General features: G+C 37.9%; 1 protein-coding gene across 1 annotated transcript in view; it reads right to left on the bottom strand.

The window, feature by feature from the left end:
- Positions 1-22,793, bottom strand: part of Pbgs (Porphobilinogen synthase) — a 146,366-nt gene that overhangs the window by 98,266 nt on the left and 25,307 nt on the right. Inside the window, exon 2 of the mRNA XM_067138233.2 lies at positions 9,786-9,930. Coding sequence (XP_066994334.1) covers positions 9,786-9,930 — 145 coding nt within the window. The remainder of the gene's footprint in view (positions 1-9,785; positions 9,931-22,793) is intronic.

Below are 22,793 nucleotides of genomic sequence, written 5' to 3'. Positions count from 1 at the left end.
GGGCAAATCAGGTGCTATTAGTGGAATTACTTATGAATTCTGGAAAGAGTAAGGTAATAACAATCAGATGTTATCATTATTATTATTTCGTATGGCAAAACAAGGATACATTATAAATACATATAAATACATATTTCTTAAATAAGTATGTAATTTACAGGCCAGCATTCAAAACTTAATGTCCAGACTTTTCAGCCAGATATTAATCGACATAAAGCTGAAAATTACAGGCCAGTCAGTTTGACATACATTGCATGTAAGCAGGGATGCAAATTATAACCAATATTTTTCATATTCTTTATTAACTATGTTTTGGATAATGGAGGGAACGAGGATAGGACAAGTCTACGTCTGAATAACAGAAAAATTCCTGGCCTGGTCCTTCTACTCTCTCTAACATAAGACGAAATGCAAACAAGTATCAAGAAAACTGCTGAATATTGTAGAGAATGGAATTTTAAAATTAATATTAAGAAAACAAAAGTAATGGTTAGAAGGTAACAAATGTATCTGCTGCTGTCATTCTGCTAAAACTACAATAATCTCTATTTAACTGTAGGACTATTAGGCAGTACCATATGGCTGATAAAACAGGCATGAGTGAGATTTTGAAAAGTAACTATGATTGGTGGAAAAATGTAAACAGACACTGGGATGGGTTTAAAGCAATTGTTGAGGAATCTGAAAACAGGTTTGTACCTTTAAATGTAGTAAGGAATGGTAAAGACCCACTATATTATAACAGAGAATAAAAAAGACTAAGGAGGTGCAGACTGTAAAGAAACAGAGTTAGAAATTGCTGTGGAAGTAAGGAGAAATTGAAGGAACGTACTAGGAAATTGAATTTAACAAAGAAGTCAGCTAAGGATAACATGACGGCAAGCATAATTGGCAGTCATACAAATTTTAGTGAAAAATGGAAGTGTACGTATAGGTACTTTAAGGCAGAAACAGTTTCCAAGAATGACATTCCAGGAATCATTAATGATCAAGGGGAGAGTGTATGTGAGGATCTTCAAAAGGCAGAAGTATTCAGTCAGCCGTATGTAAAGATTGTTGGTTACAGGGATTATGTCCAGTTAGAGGAGGTGACTAATATTAAAGAAGTATTGAAATTTACCTATGATAATGACATACACAATAAAATAAAGTTGAAAACTAGAAAAGCGGCTGGAATTTATAACATTTCTTGGGATATATTAAAGACAATGGGTTGGATTATAGTATCATATCTGAAGTACTCATCTGATTATTGTTTGCATGAAGGAGCTATACAGTATGAATGGAGAGTTGCTATAGTAGACCCTGTGTATAAAGGAAAGGGTGATAACATACAGCTGAAAATTACAGGCCAGTCAGTTTGACATGCACTGCATGTAAGCTTTGGGAAAGCATTCTTTCTAATTATATTAGAAATGTTTGCAAAATTAATAACTGGTTCCATAGAAGGCAGTTCAGGTTTAAGAAAGGTTATTCCACTGAAGCTCAACTTGTAGGATTCCAGCGAGACATACTAGATATCTTGGATTGAGGTGGTCAAATGGTTTGTATCACGACTGACCAATCTCAGGCATTTGATAGGGTGGACCATGGGAGACTACTGGCAAAAATGAGTGCAATTGGATGAGACAAAAGAGTGACTGGATGGGTGGCTATATTTCTAGAAAACAGATCTCAAAAAATTAGAGTAGGCTTTATCTGACCCTGTACTAATTAAGAGGGGAATTCCTCAAGGCAGTATTATTGGACCTTTATGTTTTCTTATATATATATAAATGATATGAGTAACGAGGTGGAATCAAAGATAAGGCCTTTTGCGGGTGAGGTTATTCTCTATAATGTCATAAGTTACAAGATTGTGAGCAACTGCGAAATGACCTCGATAATGTTGTGAGAGGGACAGTACGCAATGGTATGATGATAAACGGGGTTAAAAGTCAGGCTGTGTGTTTCACAAATAGAAAAGTCCTCTCAGTTGTAATAACTGCATTGATGGGGTGAAAGTTCCTTACAAGAAGCATTGCAAGTACATACTTAAGTGTTAATATAAGGGAAGATCTTCGTTGGGATAATCACATAAATGGGATTGTAAATAAAGGGTACAGATTTCTGCACATGGTTATGAGGGTGCTTAGGGGTTGTAATAAGGACGTAAAGGAGAGAGCATACAAGTCTCTGATAAGACCCCAACTAGAGTATGGTTCCAGTGTATGGGACCCTAACCAGGATTACTTGATTCGAGAAGTGGAAAAAATCCAAAGAAAAGCAGCTCGATTTGTACCGGGTGATTCCGACAAAAGAGTAGCGTTACAAAAATGTTACAAAGTTTGGGCTGGGAAGACTTGGGAGAAAGGAGATGAGCTGTTCGACTAAGCGGTATGTACAATTTACGAACTTCATCGTGTAGATCCGTATCGATACAGTTAAAACTTAGAAAAAATGTTAGGTTTTGGTACACCCAATCAATACACATCACTTTACAAGCGTACTATTTAACTGAAAACATATTAAAAATATTAGGGACATGTTTCATCTCTATTTGAGACTTCATCAGCCATAAAATCACGTGGTAGATTACAAAACTCAAATCAGAAATTGAAAAAAATGTAAAAAAATGGAAGAACCCAACGCATTTTTAAGGACTATTAGGAAATGCATAAGGCATAAATATAATTGTATTATACATTATTTACATAAACTGACTTCACTTCTTGCAAAAACTGTTGTCTTCCATGTTAAAAAATGAAATTAACTTGAAATAGACAAAAAACAAACCAAACCCCATGGCACTACAGCCCTTGAAGGGCCTTGGCCTACCAAGCGACTGCTGCTCAGCCCGAAGGCCTGCAGATTACGAGGTGTCATGTGGTCAGCACGACGAATCCTCTCGGCCGTTATTCTTGGCTTTCTAGACCGGGGCCGCTATCTCACCGTCAGATAGCTCCTCAATTCTAATCATGTAGGCTGAGTGGACCTCGAACCAGCCCTCAGGTACAGGTAAAAATTCCTGACCTGGCCGGGAATCGAACCCGGGGCCTCCGTGTAAGAGGTAGGCATGCTACCCCCACACCACGGGGCCGGCTACTTGAAACAGACAAGCCTGCCATAACGTCTCGTACGGAATCAATGTCTATTGTTGCTGTCTATATTTGAAATGGAAGTTCCTTTTGAACTATTGAGAAAACATAGAACAAATATACATATTATATATATCTATTAAGAGGTAGTTTAAAACTTCTTGCAAACAATCTTTCAGCCAAATTAAATACGAACGACCTTACTTGAAAAACGTTGCAAGCATTACTGGAATCTGGTATTATCAGTGTGTTGACTGGGAAGATCGAAATTCTGGCCTCGGAAACAGATTGGTACTAAATCCATATCAGAATATTTAAAAGCATTAACTTGTAGAATATTCTTTCAAATGTAGCTAATTTGGTAGAAAAAATCTGAAGCCTTATGAGACCGCCTGTCATATGGCAAAGACCAGCGCTGCATGACCACCATATTCGTGGCTTAAATCCTAAGAATAATCCTTTTTGAAAAAGACAAGGTCTGGAAAGAAAGAGATATAAACATTCTTAGTTATCTAAGGGTTTTAAAGCCTACCCCCATTCTCTCTTCATGCCCCGCCCCTCCATTACCGCACCAATACAACACCAGTCAGGCGCTGCCGGAACAGACAGGTCCACCTAGTATGAATTGAACAAGTAAGTCATTTTACAGTTATGAGGTGTTAGTTTAATACATTTTGTCACAATGTGTGCTCTAAATTGTTAATAAAAATTTATTTTTTACTTCATCTATATATATATAAAATAACTTGTCCTGACTGACTGATTCATCATCGCCGAGCTAAAACTACTGGACCTAATGAAATGAAATTTTGGGGATACATTCATATTAACATCTAGGTGCTCGCTAAGGGCAGATTTTGGGATATTCCATTGCGAAGGGGGTGAAAAAGGGGGTGAATTTTTAAAATGACTTCACTTCTTGCAAAAAACTGTTGTCTTCCATGTTAAAAAATGAAATTAACTTGAAATAGACAAAAAACCAAACCAAACCCCATGGCACTACAGTCCTTGAAGGGCCTTGGCCTACCAAGCGACTGCTGAGGATATCTATATCTCAAAAACTTAAAAGTATACAAGCATAAAAAGCTGGTACTTGGAATCTCCTTTAACCCCTATGCACCTGTAAATGGACTGGTACGCGCGGATGTAAGGCCGCATATTGGAGACATTTGTGACATCTGTTGGTTTATTCCGGAAATATTTCTAATTGAAATCTGTTCTTGGTGTCTCAAAATGCCACCAGAGTACTCTGGTATGCTTCTTTGGCAAAGAGAATTGATTAAAATATCGATCGAGAAATCTGTATTCTGTTGTTGACAAGATGGCTGAGAAGGAAGTTGCTTGCTCGCGCAAAATGCTCAGTAATAGCGAAATTCAAAGCATACTTGATGTTTTAGGCTCTTATTTCAGCAGTGTTAGTGAGGAAGTAGTTATTAGTGATCCTGTGCATGAATGAACACGAAATATATCACCAGAGATCTTTCGAGTAGTAATATCGTACGACTTTTAATGCCGAATGAATTTTCTCCCGCCCCTCATGATCCGATTGCGACTGCCGGATTTAAAACTACGATATTGGTACCTGGATACGAACACTTTACCACTGATCCTCAGACTGAATCTTAATAATAATAATAATAATAATAATAATAATAATACACCGAGTGAGATATACGACTGTAAGTTCGTATTTGGGATATAGGTTCAAATTTCATCATTCGCTTACTCGTGATTTCTTTTCCATTAGTTCCTTATTTCCAAATCAGGCAAATGTTAGGCTCATGTCGTATTGGTTTTCTATTATTTCCTTATTTCAAAATCAGGCAAATGTTAGGCTCGTGTCGTATAATTAAGGCCATAACACACACTAAAGAACTTCCAAGGTGAGATAAGTTAATGAAAAATTTAAGATTTCAAAGGGATTTCTTATGTGTTATACTTTTCTATTGTTCTGTTTTTTGTGTCATGAGCAATAGCGTGGAATTTCTCAATAATATAAAACAGGTCCCGTGATAATACGCGCAGTTTTAACCGAAAGCTTGCAACACCCAGGTTGCATACTAAACAGTTGGCAGATTCCTAGCAATGTCAGAGCAAAGGGTGGGTGGGTGCATATGGGTTAAAAATAAAGAAACACATATTTTTTTTGTTTTCGGAAAATTCCATTAAGGGGGTGGGGGGGGCTGAAAATTGGGGGGAAATGGGTTGAATACCTTTTATGAGGAGACTTATATCTCAAAAACTGAACATGTTACAGACATGAAAATTGAAATTTGGAATCTCCTTTGAAAATAAAGAAACACGTATTTTTGTGTTTTCGGATAATCCGATGAATAGGGGGTGAACAGGAGTGACAAATGGGGTGAATTTTAAAAAAGACAATACCTGCAAATGATATCAGACACGTAACATATTACAGATATGAAAACTGGTATTTGGAATTTCCTGTAAATGTAAAGAAACATAAATATATTTTTTGGAAAATCCATTTAAGGGGAACTGAAAAAGGGGTGAGTTTAAAAAATTAATGTATCTACAGTATATCTCAATAACTTAACATGTTGCAGATGTGAAAATTGGTATTTGGAATCTCCTTTAAAAATAAGGAAACACGTATTCATTGCTTTTAAAAAACGGGGGGGGGGGGGGGAGGGTAAGAATTGAAAAATTAGTTGATTATTTGTATGATAATTTGTATATACCAAAAAATCTAAGGATGTTACAAACGTGAAAACTGGTGTTTGGAATATCCTTTATAAGTAAACAAGCATTTGGTGGGGGTATCAACTTGATAGGCGGCAAGGGGGGGTGAAAACGGAGATGAATTCCTTTTACGAGGATACATATATCTCAAAACTGAAGATGTTGCAGTCATGATAATTGATATTGGTTAGCTCTCTTTAAGAAACGAGCACTGTTTGTTTTTGCAAAATTCACTTGAGTGGGGAGTGTGAAAGGAAGTAAAAAAATTGATTTCTTTTTCTGGAGAAACATATATCTCAAAACTGAAGATTACAGACGTGGAAATTGGTATTTGGAATCTCCTTTAAAAAGGAAACACGTATTCATTGGTTTTTGAAAAAAACGTGTGTGTATGTGTGTGTGTGTGTGTGAAAGAATTGAAAATTTAGTTGATTATTTGTATGAGAATGTGTATATACCAAAAAATCTATGGATGTTACAAACATGAAAACTGGTATTTGGAATATCCTCTAAAAGTAAATACCCATTTGGTGGGGGAATTAACTTGGTAGGTGGGGGAAGGATGAAAACTGAGATGAATTCCTTTTACGAGGATACATATATCTCAAAAACTGAAGATGTAACAGTCGTGATAATTCGTATTTAGAAGCTCTCTTAAAGAAACAGGCACTGTTTGTTTTTGGAAAATTCACTTTAGTGGGGAGTGTGAAAGGAAGTAAAAAAATTTAATTCTTTTTCTGGAGAAATTTATATCTCAAAACTGAAGATTACAGACATGGGAATTGGTATTTGGAATGTCCTTTAAAAATAAAGAAACACGCATTTTTTCGGTGGGGGAAACAACTTAACGGGCGGGGGTGGAGTGAAAAAGGAGTTGAATTCTTTTCATGAGGATACTTTTATCTAAAAAACTGAAGACGTTACAGACATGAAAATGTGTATTTGGAATTTTCTTTCAAAGTAAAGATACACATAATATTTTGTCTTTGGAAAATACACTTAACAGGGGGGGTGGGTGAATTAATTGAAAAAATTGTTGAATATTTTGTATGAGGATACTTATATCTCAAAAACTAAAGATGTTACAGACGTAAAAATTAGTATTTGGAATCTGCGTTATAAATGAAGAAACACGCATTTGCTTTTTCGGAAAATTGACGTAAGGGGTGTGGGGTTAAAAATAAGTAAATAAGGAGTTGAAATATGTTTATGAGGATACTTTATCTCAAAAATTGAAGCTATTACGGACATGAAAGTTGGTATTTTGAATTTCCTTTCAAAATAAAGAAACACGTATTTTTTGCTTTTGGGAAGTCCAAGTAAGGCGGGAGAGGGGCGGAAAAAAAAGTGAAGAAGAAGAAGTTGAATCATTATTATGAGTATACATTTATCTCAAAAACTGAAGGTGTTACAGACATACAGGTATGAAAACTGGTATTTGGAATCTCCTTTAAAAATAACGAAATGCATATTTTTTGTTTCCGGAAAATCCCATTAAGGGGCTGAAAAGAATTGGAAAAGCAGGAGTATTTTTAAAATGCGTACCAGTATATCTACATTATATGTCAAAAACTTAACATGTTAGAGACAAGAAACTTGGTAGGCCTATTTGGAAAGTCCTTCAAAAATACAGGAATCTGTACCTTTTTGTTTTCAGAAAAGGCACTTAACATGGGGTGAAAGAAAGTGAAAAATAGTTGAATTACTTTTATGAGGATACTTATATCTTAAAAACTAAACATTTTACAAACGTGAAAATTGGTATTTGGAATCTCCTTTAAAAATAATGAAACATGAATTTTTGTTTTCGGAAAATACACTTAGATGGGGATGAAGGTGGGGGGAGGACTGATCAAGGGGTTGTGGGGATACTTATGTATATCTCAAAAACTGAAGATGTTACAGATGTCAGAATAGGTATCTGGAATCTATTTAAAATTAAGAAACATGTATTTATTTCTTTGACTTGAGAGAAGACTGTTTCTCACATGTACAGTTCTATGTCGCATGGTCGTCTTAGCCCCAAAAGGTAATACCACAAACATGGTTTACAAATAATTTCTGGGGTAGGCCTAAATGAAACCCAATTTTTGGGTCAGTTTTTATACTTTAGGAATTCTCAGGTAATGTCTTAGTACAATGCCGAGGAACGATTACTTTGATCAAATTAGGAAATCCACGCAAGCGAAGCCGCGGGTAACTGCTAGTTACAGATAATTGTAAGATTCCTCCCAAAGACCAAGCAACACATCAATGGGAATGATATTCATACAAGACTGTATCAAGTGTCTAGGATGTTCCTTCTCAATTAAGCAGTAGCCTAAAACTAAGAATCAGCCTAATATTGTACTCTTTACAATTCCTCATCGTTACACAAGACCCGAAGTCAAGACGCTTACAGTTAAATTCATAACAACGTTCTTGATCAGTCTATATATAACAATCGGTTTTAAATCTCCACTAGTGTTTGACAACACATTCCAACATCAGTTACGTCAAGAACACGAAAATGAAATATGTGGGTCAAATAAGCCCCAGTATCAATATCCTCTTTTCTCAAGACTTATGATAGAGGAAGAAGATCCATTTTAGTTTTGGACATATTTTTAAGTTAGGTAGAATAGGACCGACAAGCTTTAATTGTGTTAAAACACCATTAATTTATGTTACCCACAATTATGTTTAGTTCACATTTTTAAAATTATTATCCTGGCATGTTAGTCTCAAGAGATTATTAATGTTCATATATTATACTATACATAGTTAAAAAAGGTCCCAAACCATGACCTAAAGGTTGTCTGCAGGCTGAAGATGCCACAATAATGGGTGAAACATGTACCTGACCTGATAAGTCTACATAAATTCATGCAGATTCAAACCACATTAAACGTGGAAAGTATTGAATAGGTGATTTTATTAAATTATCCTTGAGATTCTATGCCTAGCATCATCTTCAATACAGAACAATAATGAGAGTTGTTACTTGTAAAATAGACTGATGTGAACGAACATGAACATGGCACGCGAGAGTGAGAGATTGACAATCGATATACGTAATACTAATTTAATAGTCCGTTATTGGACAGCTGAGGAACAACATTTTGAACATCAAATGTAATGCCAGGTACGTTTTAGACTGATGGTTTCACTAGAAATAGCTTTCTATAAATGTGATCCCTGCGATGTAGTGGGGAGGAAAGATGCACGTTATACCAGCTAGCAATTGCATTGTCATTGCACCAGCTGTGAACAAAGCTAAACAGACACTGTACCTCAATACATAACCTAATCTAACACACATGAAAAATTGTTTACAAGTTACGTCACTGTCAAGATAGTCTAGTAAGAATGAAAATATTCTATCATAAATATTTCACTTTTGCTCGAAGGCATCTTATAGCATATTCACTAACTCAAGAAAGTGGAGGCAAGTAGGCCTATTTATATGGCGTAGCCCAAGTTCTTAAGCATTTTGAACAACATGTATAGCTGTAACTATAACTGTCGAACAGATTATTATTATCATCATCATTATCATCAACATAATATTCAACTGAACTGTAAGACAAAATACTATGTCTGTCACACACAATCTTTTCAATTGGCAAGGCACAACACTTAAAATTGTAACTAATGTAAGAGTATAATACAGCTGAAGATGACTTTGTAAAGAGTCGAAACCAGTACTGTTATATAAGGAATTATAATAAATTAGTATTGGCCAGGTGGATCTTTTCTTTTCTTTTCTATGATATAAGGTAATTATCAATACGGAACAAATGAAATTAATTAATCAAAATGAAATTAATTCATCAAGATAATTAATCAAGAAAATACTATGTAGCCGACATACTTTGTCCTTGTGGCAACCTCCACATGGGGGAAGTTGGGAAGTTGTATTAATAAATAATTACCCATCCTTTATATTGATTAACCAGCCATGACCTGTCTGTAAAAAAAAAAAGGGTAATTGAGGAGTTTGTATTGTAATTCTACTGTATTTACCTTAGCAAGGGTTTCAGGAACACCAAACAGCAACACTGATTTAAGGCCTTTGGCAACCATGGGTTTAAGAGCTTCTTTCAAATTGGAATATCCATACTGATAAACTCCTGGCATACTTGAAAGTGGCTTGACTTCTTGAGTTTCTCTGCACAAGAACAGCTAACAATCACAAATGCAGTCCAGAAAGAAATAAAGAACTATGATTAGACAACAGAAGAAAGATTTCAAGTATTTATGAGTCAAGCAGGATTACCTCAGTAAATACATATAAGTACATCTTTATTTGATTTAGCTGAAGAAGGAAATAAATGATTTTCCCTTATGGACCTTAGGGTCACTGATCAATATGCCCATTTACCAACTACATTTTTTCTTTTTTCTTTTTTTTTTTTTTTTTTTTTTTTTTTACAATTTGCTTTACGTCAAACCGACACAGATAAGCCTTACGGCGACGATGGGATAGGAAAGGGCTAGGAGTGGGAAGGAAGAGGTCGTGTCCTTAATTACGGGATAGCCCCGGCATTTGCCTTGTGTGTAAATGGGAAACCATGATACGGCTGCCAACAGTGGGGTTCAAACCCACTGTCTCCCAAATGTAAACTGACGACTACGTGACCCTACTAACTACAGGCACAAGTCTGATTTAATATTTTGAATAACAGCAGCAAAGACATAGGCTGATTTTTAAAAATTCTTTATTTTGAAAGAACAAACAAATCAGAGAAGAAATTCCAAAATTACCAGACTACAACAAGGAGCTTTGGTTGATTTCATAAGCCAGAGCTTGCACTTCTATAATTGGTCCTTACAGCCACCTAGGAATTCATAATCAGTAACAGTGAATATACACAAGAGACAATTGTTATATTTACAAGTGAATGAACACCTATGATGATTGTGATAAAGGCACAAGTGGGCACCTGATAAGAAAATTAAGAAAAATAATGAAAATGTATTCTCATAACAGGAAGGAAAGATAAGGTTGCTTTGCTTTCCATGGTCTATTGGATCACATGCAGTTATGGAGTCCATATTAGGACAAACATAATGGCGGGTCAGTGTGGGAAGAAGCAGCATGAGAAAGATGAGACGAGGATAAACATGAAAACACAAAAGGACAATGACACTCTCCAAGTCTTCAAACATTTCTATTTTTGAATAGACAGTATCTCTCCTCATCAATCCCTGTTCTTCTACATCCATCTCTTCACAGCTCCTGATGAACTTATTTTAGCTTCCCAGCTTCATCAAAAGGGTGGACATCAGCATGTACTGAGGGGCCATCTTTACAGATTGTCAATCTAGATGTAGATAGTGTAGGATAAGAAGAATGCTGGATAAATACAGAAAAAGGAAGAGACATAAGTGCTGTAGTTGTCCAACGAGGAAATGAGTTCACTGGGGTTTGTATTTAGAACAGAATATAATTTCTGCATATTCTTCTTGATTCTGATATAAGTATCGTCGATGTTGAGATCATTGTGTATCTCTCGATTCCATTCAAATCACTGTGCTGCTGAGATTAAGCACAGCATAAGTATGGTTCTGAATGTGCTGGGCCCTATCCAGATGGGACCGGCATATTCGAGGATTGGTCTATTGGAGGACTTGTACAGTAAGAGCCTGTTTTCTAAGTTTAGCCCAATGTCGGCTTTCATATTTTCTAAAAGGTGTTTAATTGCCCCGGCCGAAATGTGGTTTACATGATCTTCGAAGTTCAATCCACTGTCTGGGGTAACACTCAGGTATTTGGTTACATTGGCCCATTGGATCAATCCGCACAAAAAGACCATGGACTGGGGATCTATTCTAGAGTGCTTAAGAAAAGAAAATGGCACTGTTCTTAGTGACACTAATTTTGATTCTTTCTTCAAAAGTGGAGAGAGCTTTCTGAAGATAATTCTGTTCCTACAGAAGAGACTGCTGTGTTATCAGCGTATGTATAGATTTTTGTACTTTGGTTTGGGTATACCGGACATGAATAAATTGAAGAGTACACGACAGTACTCCACGATGTGGGATTTCCACAAATATAGTGCAGGGGTTTGACAAGGATTTGTTAACCTCGATCTGGAACTGTCTATACAACACCCGTTTGTTCCTTTCCAATACTTATGCACTTATGAAGGTGACTTGCATAAATATCAAAGAGCCAAGTACAAGTAGACCTAAACTGGGACAATCATGAAGCATAAATACTAAAGCGAACAAATCATTATATTTTGTGATTAGGATGCTAAAGATCAGTCCTTGAATATGCTATTTAATTCTACTTCCGGGAGATGGTATTTAATTCTTCTTCCAGGATGAACATTATTGAAGGTACTTAAAACAATACAGCTCAATCTGAAAGAACTAAATAATTTAACATTCACATCCACAACATGCTATTTACTGCTACACCCTGCTACTTCCAAGTCACTTTCTTTTTTTGTGGTACCAGTATCTAAAATGCAAGCAGGATTACAACAAAGACCGCTGCTGTCGACGAAAGGATAAGTGGATTTTGCCATCAATTGGTGTTATGCATGAAACCCTATTATTTTCAAAATAAGCATAAGAAAGATAAGAAAATAAGTCACACTTCTGAATACTGAATTTTCATGACCACACTGTACTCTAAATAAACTATAAACATATTATGTTATGCGATCCGGAAAGTAGTGCCCGTTTGCGCGATAAAGACACAGGAGTAAATATTAACAAATATACACATTTTTATTGGAAAGAGCATACTTTACACTACTTCTCCACATAATCTCCAAGCAAATTTAGGTATTTGTCATAACGTGGGACGAGTTTTTGTATTCCAGCGTCATAGTCCTCCGCCACCAGCGTATTGAGATACGTAGTCACGGTTCATTTAATTTCTTCATTGCTGTCAAACCTTTTTCCAGCCAGAAAGTCTTTAAGCTTCGTAAAGAGATGAAAATCCAAAGGGGCCAAGTCCGGGCTATACAGGGGATGGTCGAAGGTTTCCCACTTGAATTGCTGCAAAAGTTGTTGTGTTATCGCAGCTGCATGAGGCCTGGCATTGTCATGAAGGAGAATGACGCCTGTAGACAATAGACCTCACCGTCGATTTTGTATTGCCCACCGTAATTTCTTTAATGTTTCATAATACACATTAGCATTAATTGTGTCTCCACGGGCCATAAAATCAATGAGCAGTACACCTCGGCGATCCCAGAAAATGACTGCCATGAGTGTCCTGGTGGACAGAACTGTCTTGAATTTTTTTGGTTTGGTTGGTGAATGAGCATGATGCCACTCCATTGACTGTCGTTTACTCTCAGGTGATGCATATTAAACCCATGTTTCTTCCCTAGTAATGATGCGAGTTAGGAAAGAGTCTCCATCATCGGAATAACGTCCCAGAAACGTCAGTGCTGCAGCCATACGCTTGGTTTTGTGCTCGTCTGTAAGCATGCGAGGGACCCACCTTGCACAGATTTTTGAATAATGCAGATGGTCTTTGACAATTTCATGAACAATTGTTCGAGACACATTAAGGAAAATGTTCACAGAGTTCATCAATTGTGACGCGCCGATCGTTCCTCATGCATTCGTCTACTGCGCTCAGCAGTTAGTCTGTAATGATAGATGGTCTCCCTGAACGCTCCTCGTCGTGTGTATTCCTCCTCCCCAGGTTGAAGTTGCGGCACCAGCGCCGAACAGACGACTCATCCATCACATTGTCTCCATACACCTCCGTTAATTGGCGATGAATATCACAAGGTCGAACGTTTTGTGCATTAAGATATTTAATCATGGCCCTCACTTCACAACTGGCAGGGTTCTCAATTTTTTTAACATTTTAAACGATCACAGACACAACATAGGCAATGCTAGCATCACGCAACCTCGCACAGAGCAGGCAGACAAGCCACTGACGTGGTCTAACCTTGCCCAGCAGCTACCCGAGTCGTCAGTACTTCATGCGGCGCTAACGGGTACTACTTTCCGGATGGCCCTCGTATTTTATTTTAATGAAAAGCAAACAACAGAGAACATGTCTCCCAATTACAGTATACTTTACAAATTTAAAATATAGCAGTAGCCTACATTCAATGGTGTTCTGGCAAAAGGTTGCAACCCACAAATAAAGTTTTCAGGAGAGAGAGAGAGAGAGAGAGAGAGAGAGAGAGAGAAAGAAAGAATAAACTGATGGTGTTAAAAGTATTAAAATAGAGAGCACACATTCAGACAAAATGTCTAGTTATTTTAACGAATGTTTATTTTCAATTATAACATCACAAATTTATGAATCATCATAATTAACTGTTCAAAAATGCCATATAAGTTACATCTGAAAATAAAACTTTCTAACAAAATGCACTAGCAGGTATAAACAAGTAGGCTACGTGAAATATATAGTTCTTTCTGAAAAAAATTCAGCCTTTTTAAAAATTAGATAACATTTTCCCTTGATCAAGAATAAAAGACTAATAATAGAAGGTTGTGGATGGTGTGAATCAATCATGCCTCACATTTTATATGAATTTTTATCATTCTATTGCCTACTTTTAGACCATTTTTGTGGGTATGATATTTTAACTTAATATGATCATCGGTGAGTGACTCATTTTGTATGTACTTTGTGGGAATTCATAGTTTTGTTTTGATATTTTAGGAAGTAAGATGCATAACCTCTTGTTTACGCTTGTTACTGTGACAATTCTCTTTTAAAATACATGATTTTATTTTGCAGCATATTCATTTAAAACCAGTTTATATTCGTCTTTTTAGAAAAGTTCACTTTTTATCCACTATTTTAAGAAGGTAACCGCAATATTAGCCAAGAAATTAAACTTTACATTTACAAATGTAATATGAAATAATAAACCTTTGACCTCAATCTCAAAGCCTTTCACCAGCCAGTTTGAGCTGGATAAGTAGGAGGAAGAGCAGAATGTAAGCAAGCAGATTAGGTATTTTAAGGCTTAGCCAACTGACAAGGTTCGGAAACAGAAACATATTGATGAATGCATTTACGCATTTGTGGCCAAATTTAAAGGGAAGCAATACGAGCATAAGTCTTAGCAAAACCAAAATGACCTCCAGTAGGAGAGGAATGATAGTAAGAAAGTATCATGGGTTGAAAACAAGACGACCTTTCGAGAACGAAAAAGAGCCTCGATAAGAGGGGGGTCAGAAAGCAAAGTTATAGTTTGGATACAAAAATCACCATGAACTTGATTGACAAGATTGAAAAGACAGATGAAAGTCAATTAATGAACAAATTAAGTTATCCAAAAGAGATGAGACACAAGTAGGGAACGACAGTGAATTAGTAGGGGAAGGAGAAACGTCGGAAGAGGGAATCTCAAACAAACGAGATAAAGCATCAGTGACAATTCTGAGTACTGGAAATAAGTTTAAAGAGAAAATTTAAATTTGAAAGATGTAACTGTCGGCCAGTTTTGCCGATTTTGGGAGCATTTCGGAGAAGCCAAGAAAGGGCCTGATTATCAGTTTTAACAATGAATTCTTTGTGATCAAGGTAATCAGAAAAATGTTCAAGGGTAGTTACCAAGGCTAGGTCTTCACGTTCGTAGATAGAATAACTGTGTTCAGTAAGGGAAAGAAGTCTACTGAAATAGGCGATGTGCACCAGAACACCAGAAATCGCATGATTGGAAGCATCCGTTTGGACTTCGAAAGGTAAAGAGAAGTCCAGAAACTGCAGAATCGGAGCTTTAATAAGAGATTTAAGAGTAGAAAAGGCCTGTTGTTGAGTATGAGTCCAAAGAAATTTGACATTTTTACGTTTAAGGTAGTTCAAAGGTTCAGCAATGTGAGAGAAGTTGATGATGATGATGATGATGATGATGATGATGATGATGATGATGATGATGATGATGATGATACTTGTTGTTTAACATCTAAGGTCATTGGCTCTGTGAGAGAAGTTGGGAATAAAACTGCTATAAAAAGAAACCATACCTAAAAATGTGTGCAACTGCTTGATATTTTTAGGGAGCAAAATTTGAGCAATAGCAGCAGTACGGTCAGGATCAACAGGAACACCTTGTGAAGATATAATATGGCCTAAAAATTTAACAGAAGTTAGGGCGAGGGAAATCTTAGAAGGGTTGATGGTAAGACCAGCAGTATGTAGATGAGAAAGAACTTCCATAAGATGAGTAACATGAGAGTCAAAGTCAGGAGAAAATATCAAAAGATCACCCACATACAGGTAAAGATATTTGTACTTTATATCAGAAAAAAGCGAATCGAGAAGTCGTTGCATTACTTGAGATCCTACATTTAAACCAAAGGGAAATTTGATAAATTGATAAAGACCGTTAGGCGTAATAAAGGCAGTACGCTTAGAGCTGGCAGAATCTAAGGGAATTTGATGAAAAGCAGAGTTACAATCAAATATAGAAAAATATTTAGCATTCGCAAAAAATTGAAATGCATTTTGCATCTTAGGAAGAGGATAGGCGTCATATTTAATCTTAGAATTGAGACGACAGTAATCAACGATGAAACGTGTAAAATAATCAGGTTTATCAACAAGAAAAGCTGGTGAAGCATAATTAGATGTAGAAGGAATAATAGTGCCCTCAGAAAGCATTTTAGAAATATGATGCTCTAAAAGTTTCATACGAGGTGGACTTAGATGATAAGGTGGTAATCGAACAGGAGAAGTATCCAAAATGTGAGCTTCATAATTAAGATCAGTACCAAGGTGTTCCATAACATCAGAAAATTGAGCAAGTAATGAGTTTAGACAACCGGCTGAGAAGTAGTAGCATAAATATGTGAGGTAGAAGGATGTTGCGAAGTAGGATAATCAGAAGGATTAATCAAAAGAATATGTATTGCGGAGTCAAAATAAAAAGAAATAGACAAAGTGTGAGAATGAAGAGTTAAACCAGTGTGTAAAGAAAAGTCATACCCCAATGTAAGAGGTATGGGAAGATCTTGTACGACGTAGAAAGGAAAGGACAATGAAAATTTAGAAATCTTTATAGTAAGAGTAAATTGGCCAAGAATATGCAAAGGGTGGCAAGGTACCGAAGTACATAATAAATCAGAAAAAATTGAAGATGAGGATGCAACTGAAGTAATTGCTGAAAAAAGGAAGAACTAAGAAGTGGGATAGAAGCTCCCGAGTCCAATAATGAAAGAGAAGGGATGATCTGTAATAAAGAGAGAACATATGCAGTTCGAAAATGCATCATTGGTGACAGGAGGGGAAAGACAGATGGCAGATTTTGCCCAGAAGACCGAATGCTGCCTACATGCGGCGGGATAGTGTTTCCCGAACATGAGGTAGAACAATTACGACCAATGCGACCATGACCTTGACAGCGATAGCAAGAAAGAGTAGATGTAGGTTGATTATGAAGAAGAAGAGTGCAAGGAGAGGAAGGGAAAGGGGGAGTAGAAATGAAGGGAGAAGGAGGGGGGAATAGAAGCATAATAAGAGGCATTACTATAAGAGTTTAAAGTATCCATTTGAGCTATGTGATATAGATGGGAGATGGTGGTGAGAGGAGAGAAAAGGTTAATTAACTGGCGAAAAGGAGAGGCAGCATAGAATCGTACAAGAGAAATGAGTTCCTGAGGGTGTTCAGATATACCCAGAACATCTGCAAAACCAGTAAGAAATACTAAAAAGGCATAAGCTGATTCATCTGGGCGTTGATGATGACGCAAAAAGAACTCAATTGCTGTCAAATTTCATATGGAAGAAAATAAGTACCAATGCAGTTGGTCCGTTATTGGACATTACAAATTTTCCAGCTAACTCATTCCTGGTTGCAAGCGTTTCGTCCCAGTGTGCTAAATTGGGCTCATCAGTTGATAAATAGCACACCCACCAAGATGCATGGCTAGTGCATACTGTGGAGGCCACTGCGTAGGCTACTTGGAACCACTAGCAGTACCAATGCACCATGAGAGACTTTCTCTTTTTCCAAAAACTGATGCCTGCCTGGCCATCAGATGACTCAGATTTACTCATTCAAGACAAATATTTCAGGTTCCCTATGGCAATCAACATCTATGTCAGAAAATAAGTATGCAAGACAGAACGAAATTGCATCCAGTCATGAAAATCAAACATATGTTGTAAAAGAAAACTACTAATGATGATGATGATGATGCTTGTTGTTTAAAGGGGCCTAACGTCGAGGTCATCGGCCCCTAATGTTACGAAATGAGACAAAATGGAATGACAAATTAAAAGTACAAAATTCTCCACTGACCAAAACATGAGGACGAAGAGTGAATGGATGGATATGAATTTAAAACAATCAGTGGATGCCACCCACAATACCTTACATTCATAACGGTACTTATCGCTAGGAAAGTAGAACCATGGTATTTGTCATATTGCGGTACTAATCAAAAGTAGCAGAGACTCGCGGTATTCCACACATTATGGTACTACTCACAGGTGAAATTCGACATATAATACAGACCTATGGTTTTTCTCACATTGCGGTGCCATTTACAGGCAACGCAACCCTATGGTGTTCATCACATAAGAGTACTAACCACGGTACTATCCCGTGGTGTTCCTCATATAGTGGGTACTAATCACAGGCAAGGCAGAACCATGCAGTAGCGTAGCCAGGATTTCAGTTTGGGGGGGGGGCATCCATCCAGATTTTTTTTTTTTTATAGGTGTCCAAACTTCCAGAATTTAGGTGGTGTAGAATAACTAAAAAGGAAATGAGTGTCCTTGGATCCAGTAAGAGTGGCAGATTCCGGAAGCTAATAGTAATATTCTTCTTCTTCTTCTTCCCCGATATTCCCACACCTGTTGTGTCGCGGGTACGAACTGTGTCGCACATGTGGATTTGGCCCTGTTTTACGGCCGGATGTCCTTCCCAACGCCAACCCTATATGGAGGGATGTAATCACTGTTGTGTCTTTCTTTGGTGGTTGGTAGTGTAGTATGTTGTCTGAATATGAAGAGGAAAGTGTTGGGACAAACCCCAGTCCCCGAGCCAGAAGAATTAATCAAACGCGATTAAAATCCCCGACCCGATCGGTAATCCAACCCGGGACCCTCAACACTGATCATTCAGCCAATGAGTTGGACTCCGGAAGCTAATATTAATATACATTATATATAAAATGCTTAATAAAAGTACATTCGTTAAAACTCCTGGGGTGTCTGGACTCCTTGACGACACCCCCCCCCCCCCGTCCCTGGGTACCTCTGTTACACCCATCCCAACATAACAGCAGCATTTCATATATTCCGAGTACAAGTGAAATGAATGCAAGAATAAACAGTTTGAATAAAGATGCAATATTCTGGCTTGGAATAAATACGGTAATGTTATTATAATAATGGTCATGTGATAAGCAATAAAGAATTGACATTTTATACAAATAATGCGGCAAAGGTATACACACACGCGCGCGCGCGTCGAATACAGGTTTCTCGCCCTTCTTGTCCATGGCTAGATGATGAAGCCAAGAGAATGATGTCCCACCATGACTCGTTATTTCAACATTATAAATAAACCCTAGATGACACAGACTTCGAATCTTACCGCATCTTAAGAAATCGCACAAAGCAGTTAATCAGAAATTTAAAAATGTATATATCTCAGGAATTTAGCTAACAACTTACATTTTAATCGCGCATGGGACCAACTTAGAGCTCTGGGAATAGGAAAACATCAACAGAGACAGACAGCTCCTGACATTCCACTTCACGAACTGAACGATTACACTACCTGTACCTACCCCAATGAACTGCACCGACTCTCCCTCTCCCCTCCAACCAATCCGCCATTCACATTTCACAGTGTCAGAGAAAAAATCAGGTTAAAAAGGCTTTGTACTCGATTGAATCGAAGACTACAGGTGTAGGTGATATTCTTATTACTTTTATACATAACATTATGGGTGCTGTCCTGCCTATACTGACGCACATACTGAACTACTGTTTACCAAACGGAACTTTCCCTCCTGTCTGGAAAACAGCCAATATTATACCGGTACCTAAGAGTTTAGACCCACAATCACACTCTGACTATCGTCCTATGTCCGTACTCCCTGCGCTTTATAAAGCCTTTGAACGTTTAGTATACGAGCAAGTTCTGGAATACCTAAATAAAAATGCTCTTTTGGACCCTTTGCAATCTGGATTTAAGAAGGGTCACTGTACCGCGACAACACTTTTGAAGGTTACTGAAGATATTAGAAACAAAGCAAAGTCATCTCCGTACAGGCCACGAAGGCCCTTGGAGGGGTGGAAGGTAAAGGCTTCCACTATCCGTAACCTCGGCACTTGATGGGGTAGAGTGGTTAGCTCCACACCCGGCCGCCTTTGACCCCAGGAATTAACCTGTTACTCATTTTTGGTGTAGGCTGAGTGAACCTCAGGGCCATATGCACCTCCGGAAGTGGAAGTCTCATTTCTTAAATTTTACGACTTCCTGACGGGGATTCGAACCCACGTCCTTCCGGGCGAGCCGACCACGCCTTTACCGCCTCGGCCAGGCAGCCCCTAGATATTAGAAACGCTTTGTACAAACGACTGCTCACTATATTTATCCTTCTTGACTTCAGTAGCGTCTTTGACACTATAGTAATTTCGATTATGATAAAGAAAATGGAACTGCTAAATTTCGACCTGGCCGCGCTTAAGGTTTTTTTAGTTCTTATTTGAGTAACCAGCCGCCTCTATGGTGTAGTGGTTAGCGTGATTAGCTGCCACCCCCGGAGGTCCGGGTTCGATTCCCGGCTCTGCCATGAAATTTGAAAAGTGGTACGAGGGCTGGAACGGGGTCCATTCAGCCTCGGGAGGTCAACTGAGTAGAGGTGGGTTCGATTCCCACTTCAGCCATCCTGGAAGTGGTTTTCCGTGGTTTCCCACTTCTCCTCCAGGCGAATGCCGGGATGCTACCTAACTTAAGGCCACGGCCGCTTCCTTCCCTCTTCCTTACCTACCCCTTCCAATCTTCCCATCCCTTCACAAGGCCCCTGTTCAGCATAGCAAGTGAGGCCGCCTGGGCGAGGTACTGGTCATACTCCCCAGTTGTATCCCCCGACCAAGAGTATGAAGCTCCAGGACACTGCCCTTGAGGTGGTAGAGGTGGGATCCCTCGCGAAGTCCGAGGGAAAAACCGAACCTGGAGGGTAAACAGATGATGATGATGATGATGATGATTTGAGTAACCGTCAACAGCGTGTAACAGTAAACGACAAAGCCTCTAAATGGAAAATGAAACTTAGTGTTACCCAACAGGGTAGTATTCCAGGGCCCCTAATTTTCTGTATTTATATCAGTGACACACCATCTGTGACACGAAATAACACACACCACCCCTATGCTGACTATCTTCAAATATATCGACACTGCAAGACAAGATATTAGCAATCACCTCCGACGACTCAGTGTATATGCACAACGAAACTCTTTTATACGACAAACTGCACAAAATATCAGGCAATCATAATTGGATCACGAAAATTACTGTGCTGCTCAAACAATATCGCAATCCCGCCTATCCTACTGAATGGTAACATTATTCCCTACAAGAAACGGTTACAAATCTCGGCGTAATGATGAATGGAACAGTTGGTCTGATCACACGAAACAAATACGTAAAAAGATTTTTGGAGTTCTTCACCCTCTTAAACGGCAGAGGGATGTATTTCAATTTGAGCTACAGGCCAAACTAATAGACACTCATTCTCCCTATTCTTGATTATTGTGACGTTGTTATAGTTGACATGACGAGAGAATAAACACTTAAAAACTTCAACGAGCACTGAATTCCTGCGATTTATTTACAATATCGGGTACGATGTTCATATCACCCAATAAGGCTGTCTCATGGCTGATGTCTGATAAACGTCGGCAGCTACACACTTTAACGATGGTGTTTAGAGTGGTAGCTGAAAGTCAGCTACTGTATATATCTTCTAAATTCATCTTTTTATCATCATTTCACAACGTAACACACATTCTAGATTCATTCTTTCATTCCACTGCAAATAAAATTAATAGATCATTAGTGGTGACTGTCGCCAGATTATGGAATACCCTACCAGCTCAGTTCAGAGAAAGTAACTTCTTTTTAATCACGATTTAAGGTCACCTGCCGAGACAACCTGCTGAGGACAGCTGACTGAATGGTTGAAGTATGAATGTGTGCGTGCCTGAGGATTAGTCATTTTAAGAGTTTTTAGTATTAATTAGTTTTAATATTAATTTACTTAGTAACTTATTTAAATTTACTTTCAATTCTATTAATTTATGTAGTTTTAACTATTTTAAGTATCTCGGTATTTTATTTTTCCGATTAGTATGTGGTTAAGTGTACGACGGGGCCTGGAGCCCTAACTTCGCCACTGTACAGAAGGCACTAACAAATAAATAAACAAACAAACAAAAAAAAAACACATAAATATAGAATGAAGCGTATGCATATAGATACGTATTTTGTTAGTTGGTAAAGAAAAATACACGTCACAACATATGCTAGGTAGAGTTTACCTTGTCCTATTAGTTTCCCTCGCGGTTAAGGCCACACAGTTGTGAGCTTGCATCCGGGAGATAGTAAATTCGAACCCCATTGACGGCAGCCCTGAAAATGGTTTCCCGTGGTTTCCCATTTTCACACCAAGCAAATTCTGGGGCTGTATCTTAATTACTAAGGCCACGCCGGTTCCTTCCCACTCCTAGGCCTTTCCAATCCCACAGTCGCCATAAGACCTATCTGCGTCGGTGCGACGTAAAGCAAAAGCACCGTAGTATAAAGTTACAGTTTTGTGACGCTAATATTCGTATCTATAATTTTTATTAACGTGCCAGAAACCAACGAAATGGAGCTGTTGCAATTTCAACACCGTTTTAAGGGCCACCGACCCAAGTCGGGATTTGAACCTGCAAACTTGGACTCAGAATGACAGCGACTCAACCAACTGAGCCACATGAAAAGGAAGCGTTTGAGATTATTGTTGTAAATAGATGCAGTTAGTATTTTTACAATGGTTTTATGAGGAGCATTTATTAAGACGTAC

Source organism: Anabrus simplex, chromosome 1 (assembly GCF_040414725.1).
Source record: "Anabrus simplex isolate iqAnaSimp1 chromosome 1, ASM4041472v1, whole genome shotgun sequence".
NCBI lineage: Eukaryota > Metazoa > Arthropoda > Insecta > Orthoptera > Tettigoniidae > Anabrus > Anabrus simplex.
Note: the sequence above shows the minus strand (reverse complement) of the source record. Positions and strands in the feature narration are given on the sequence as shown.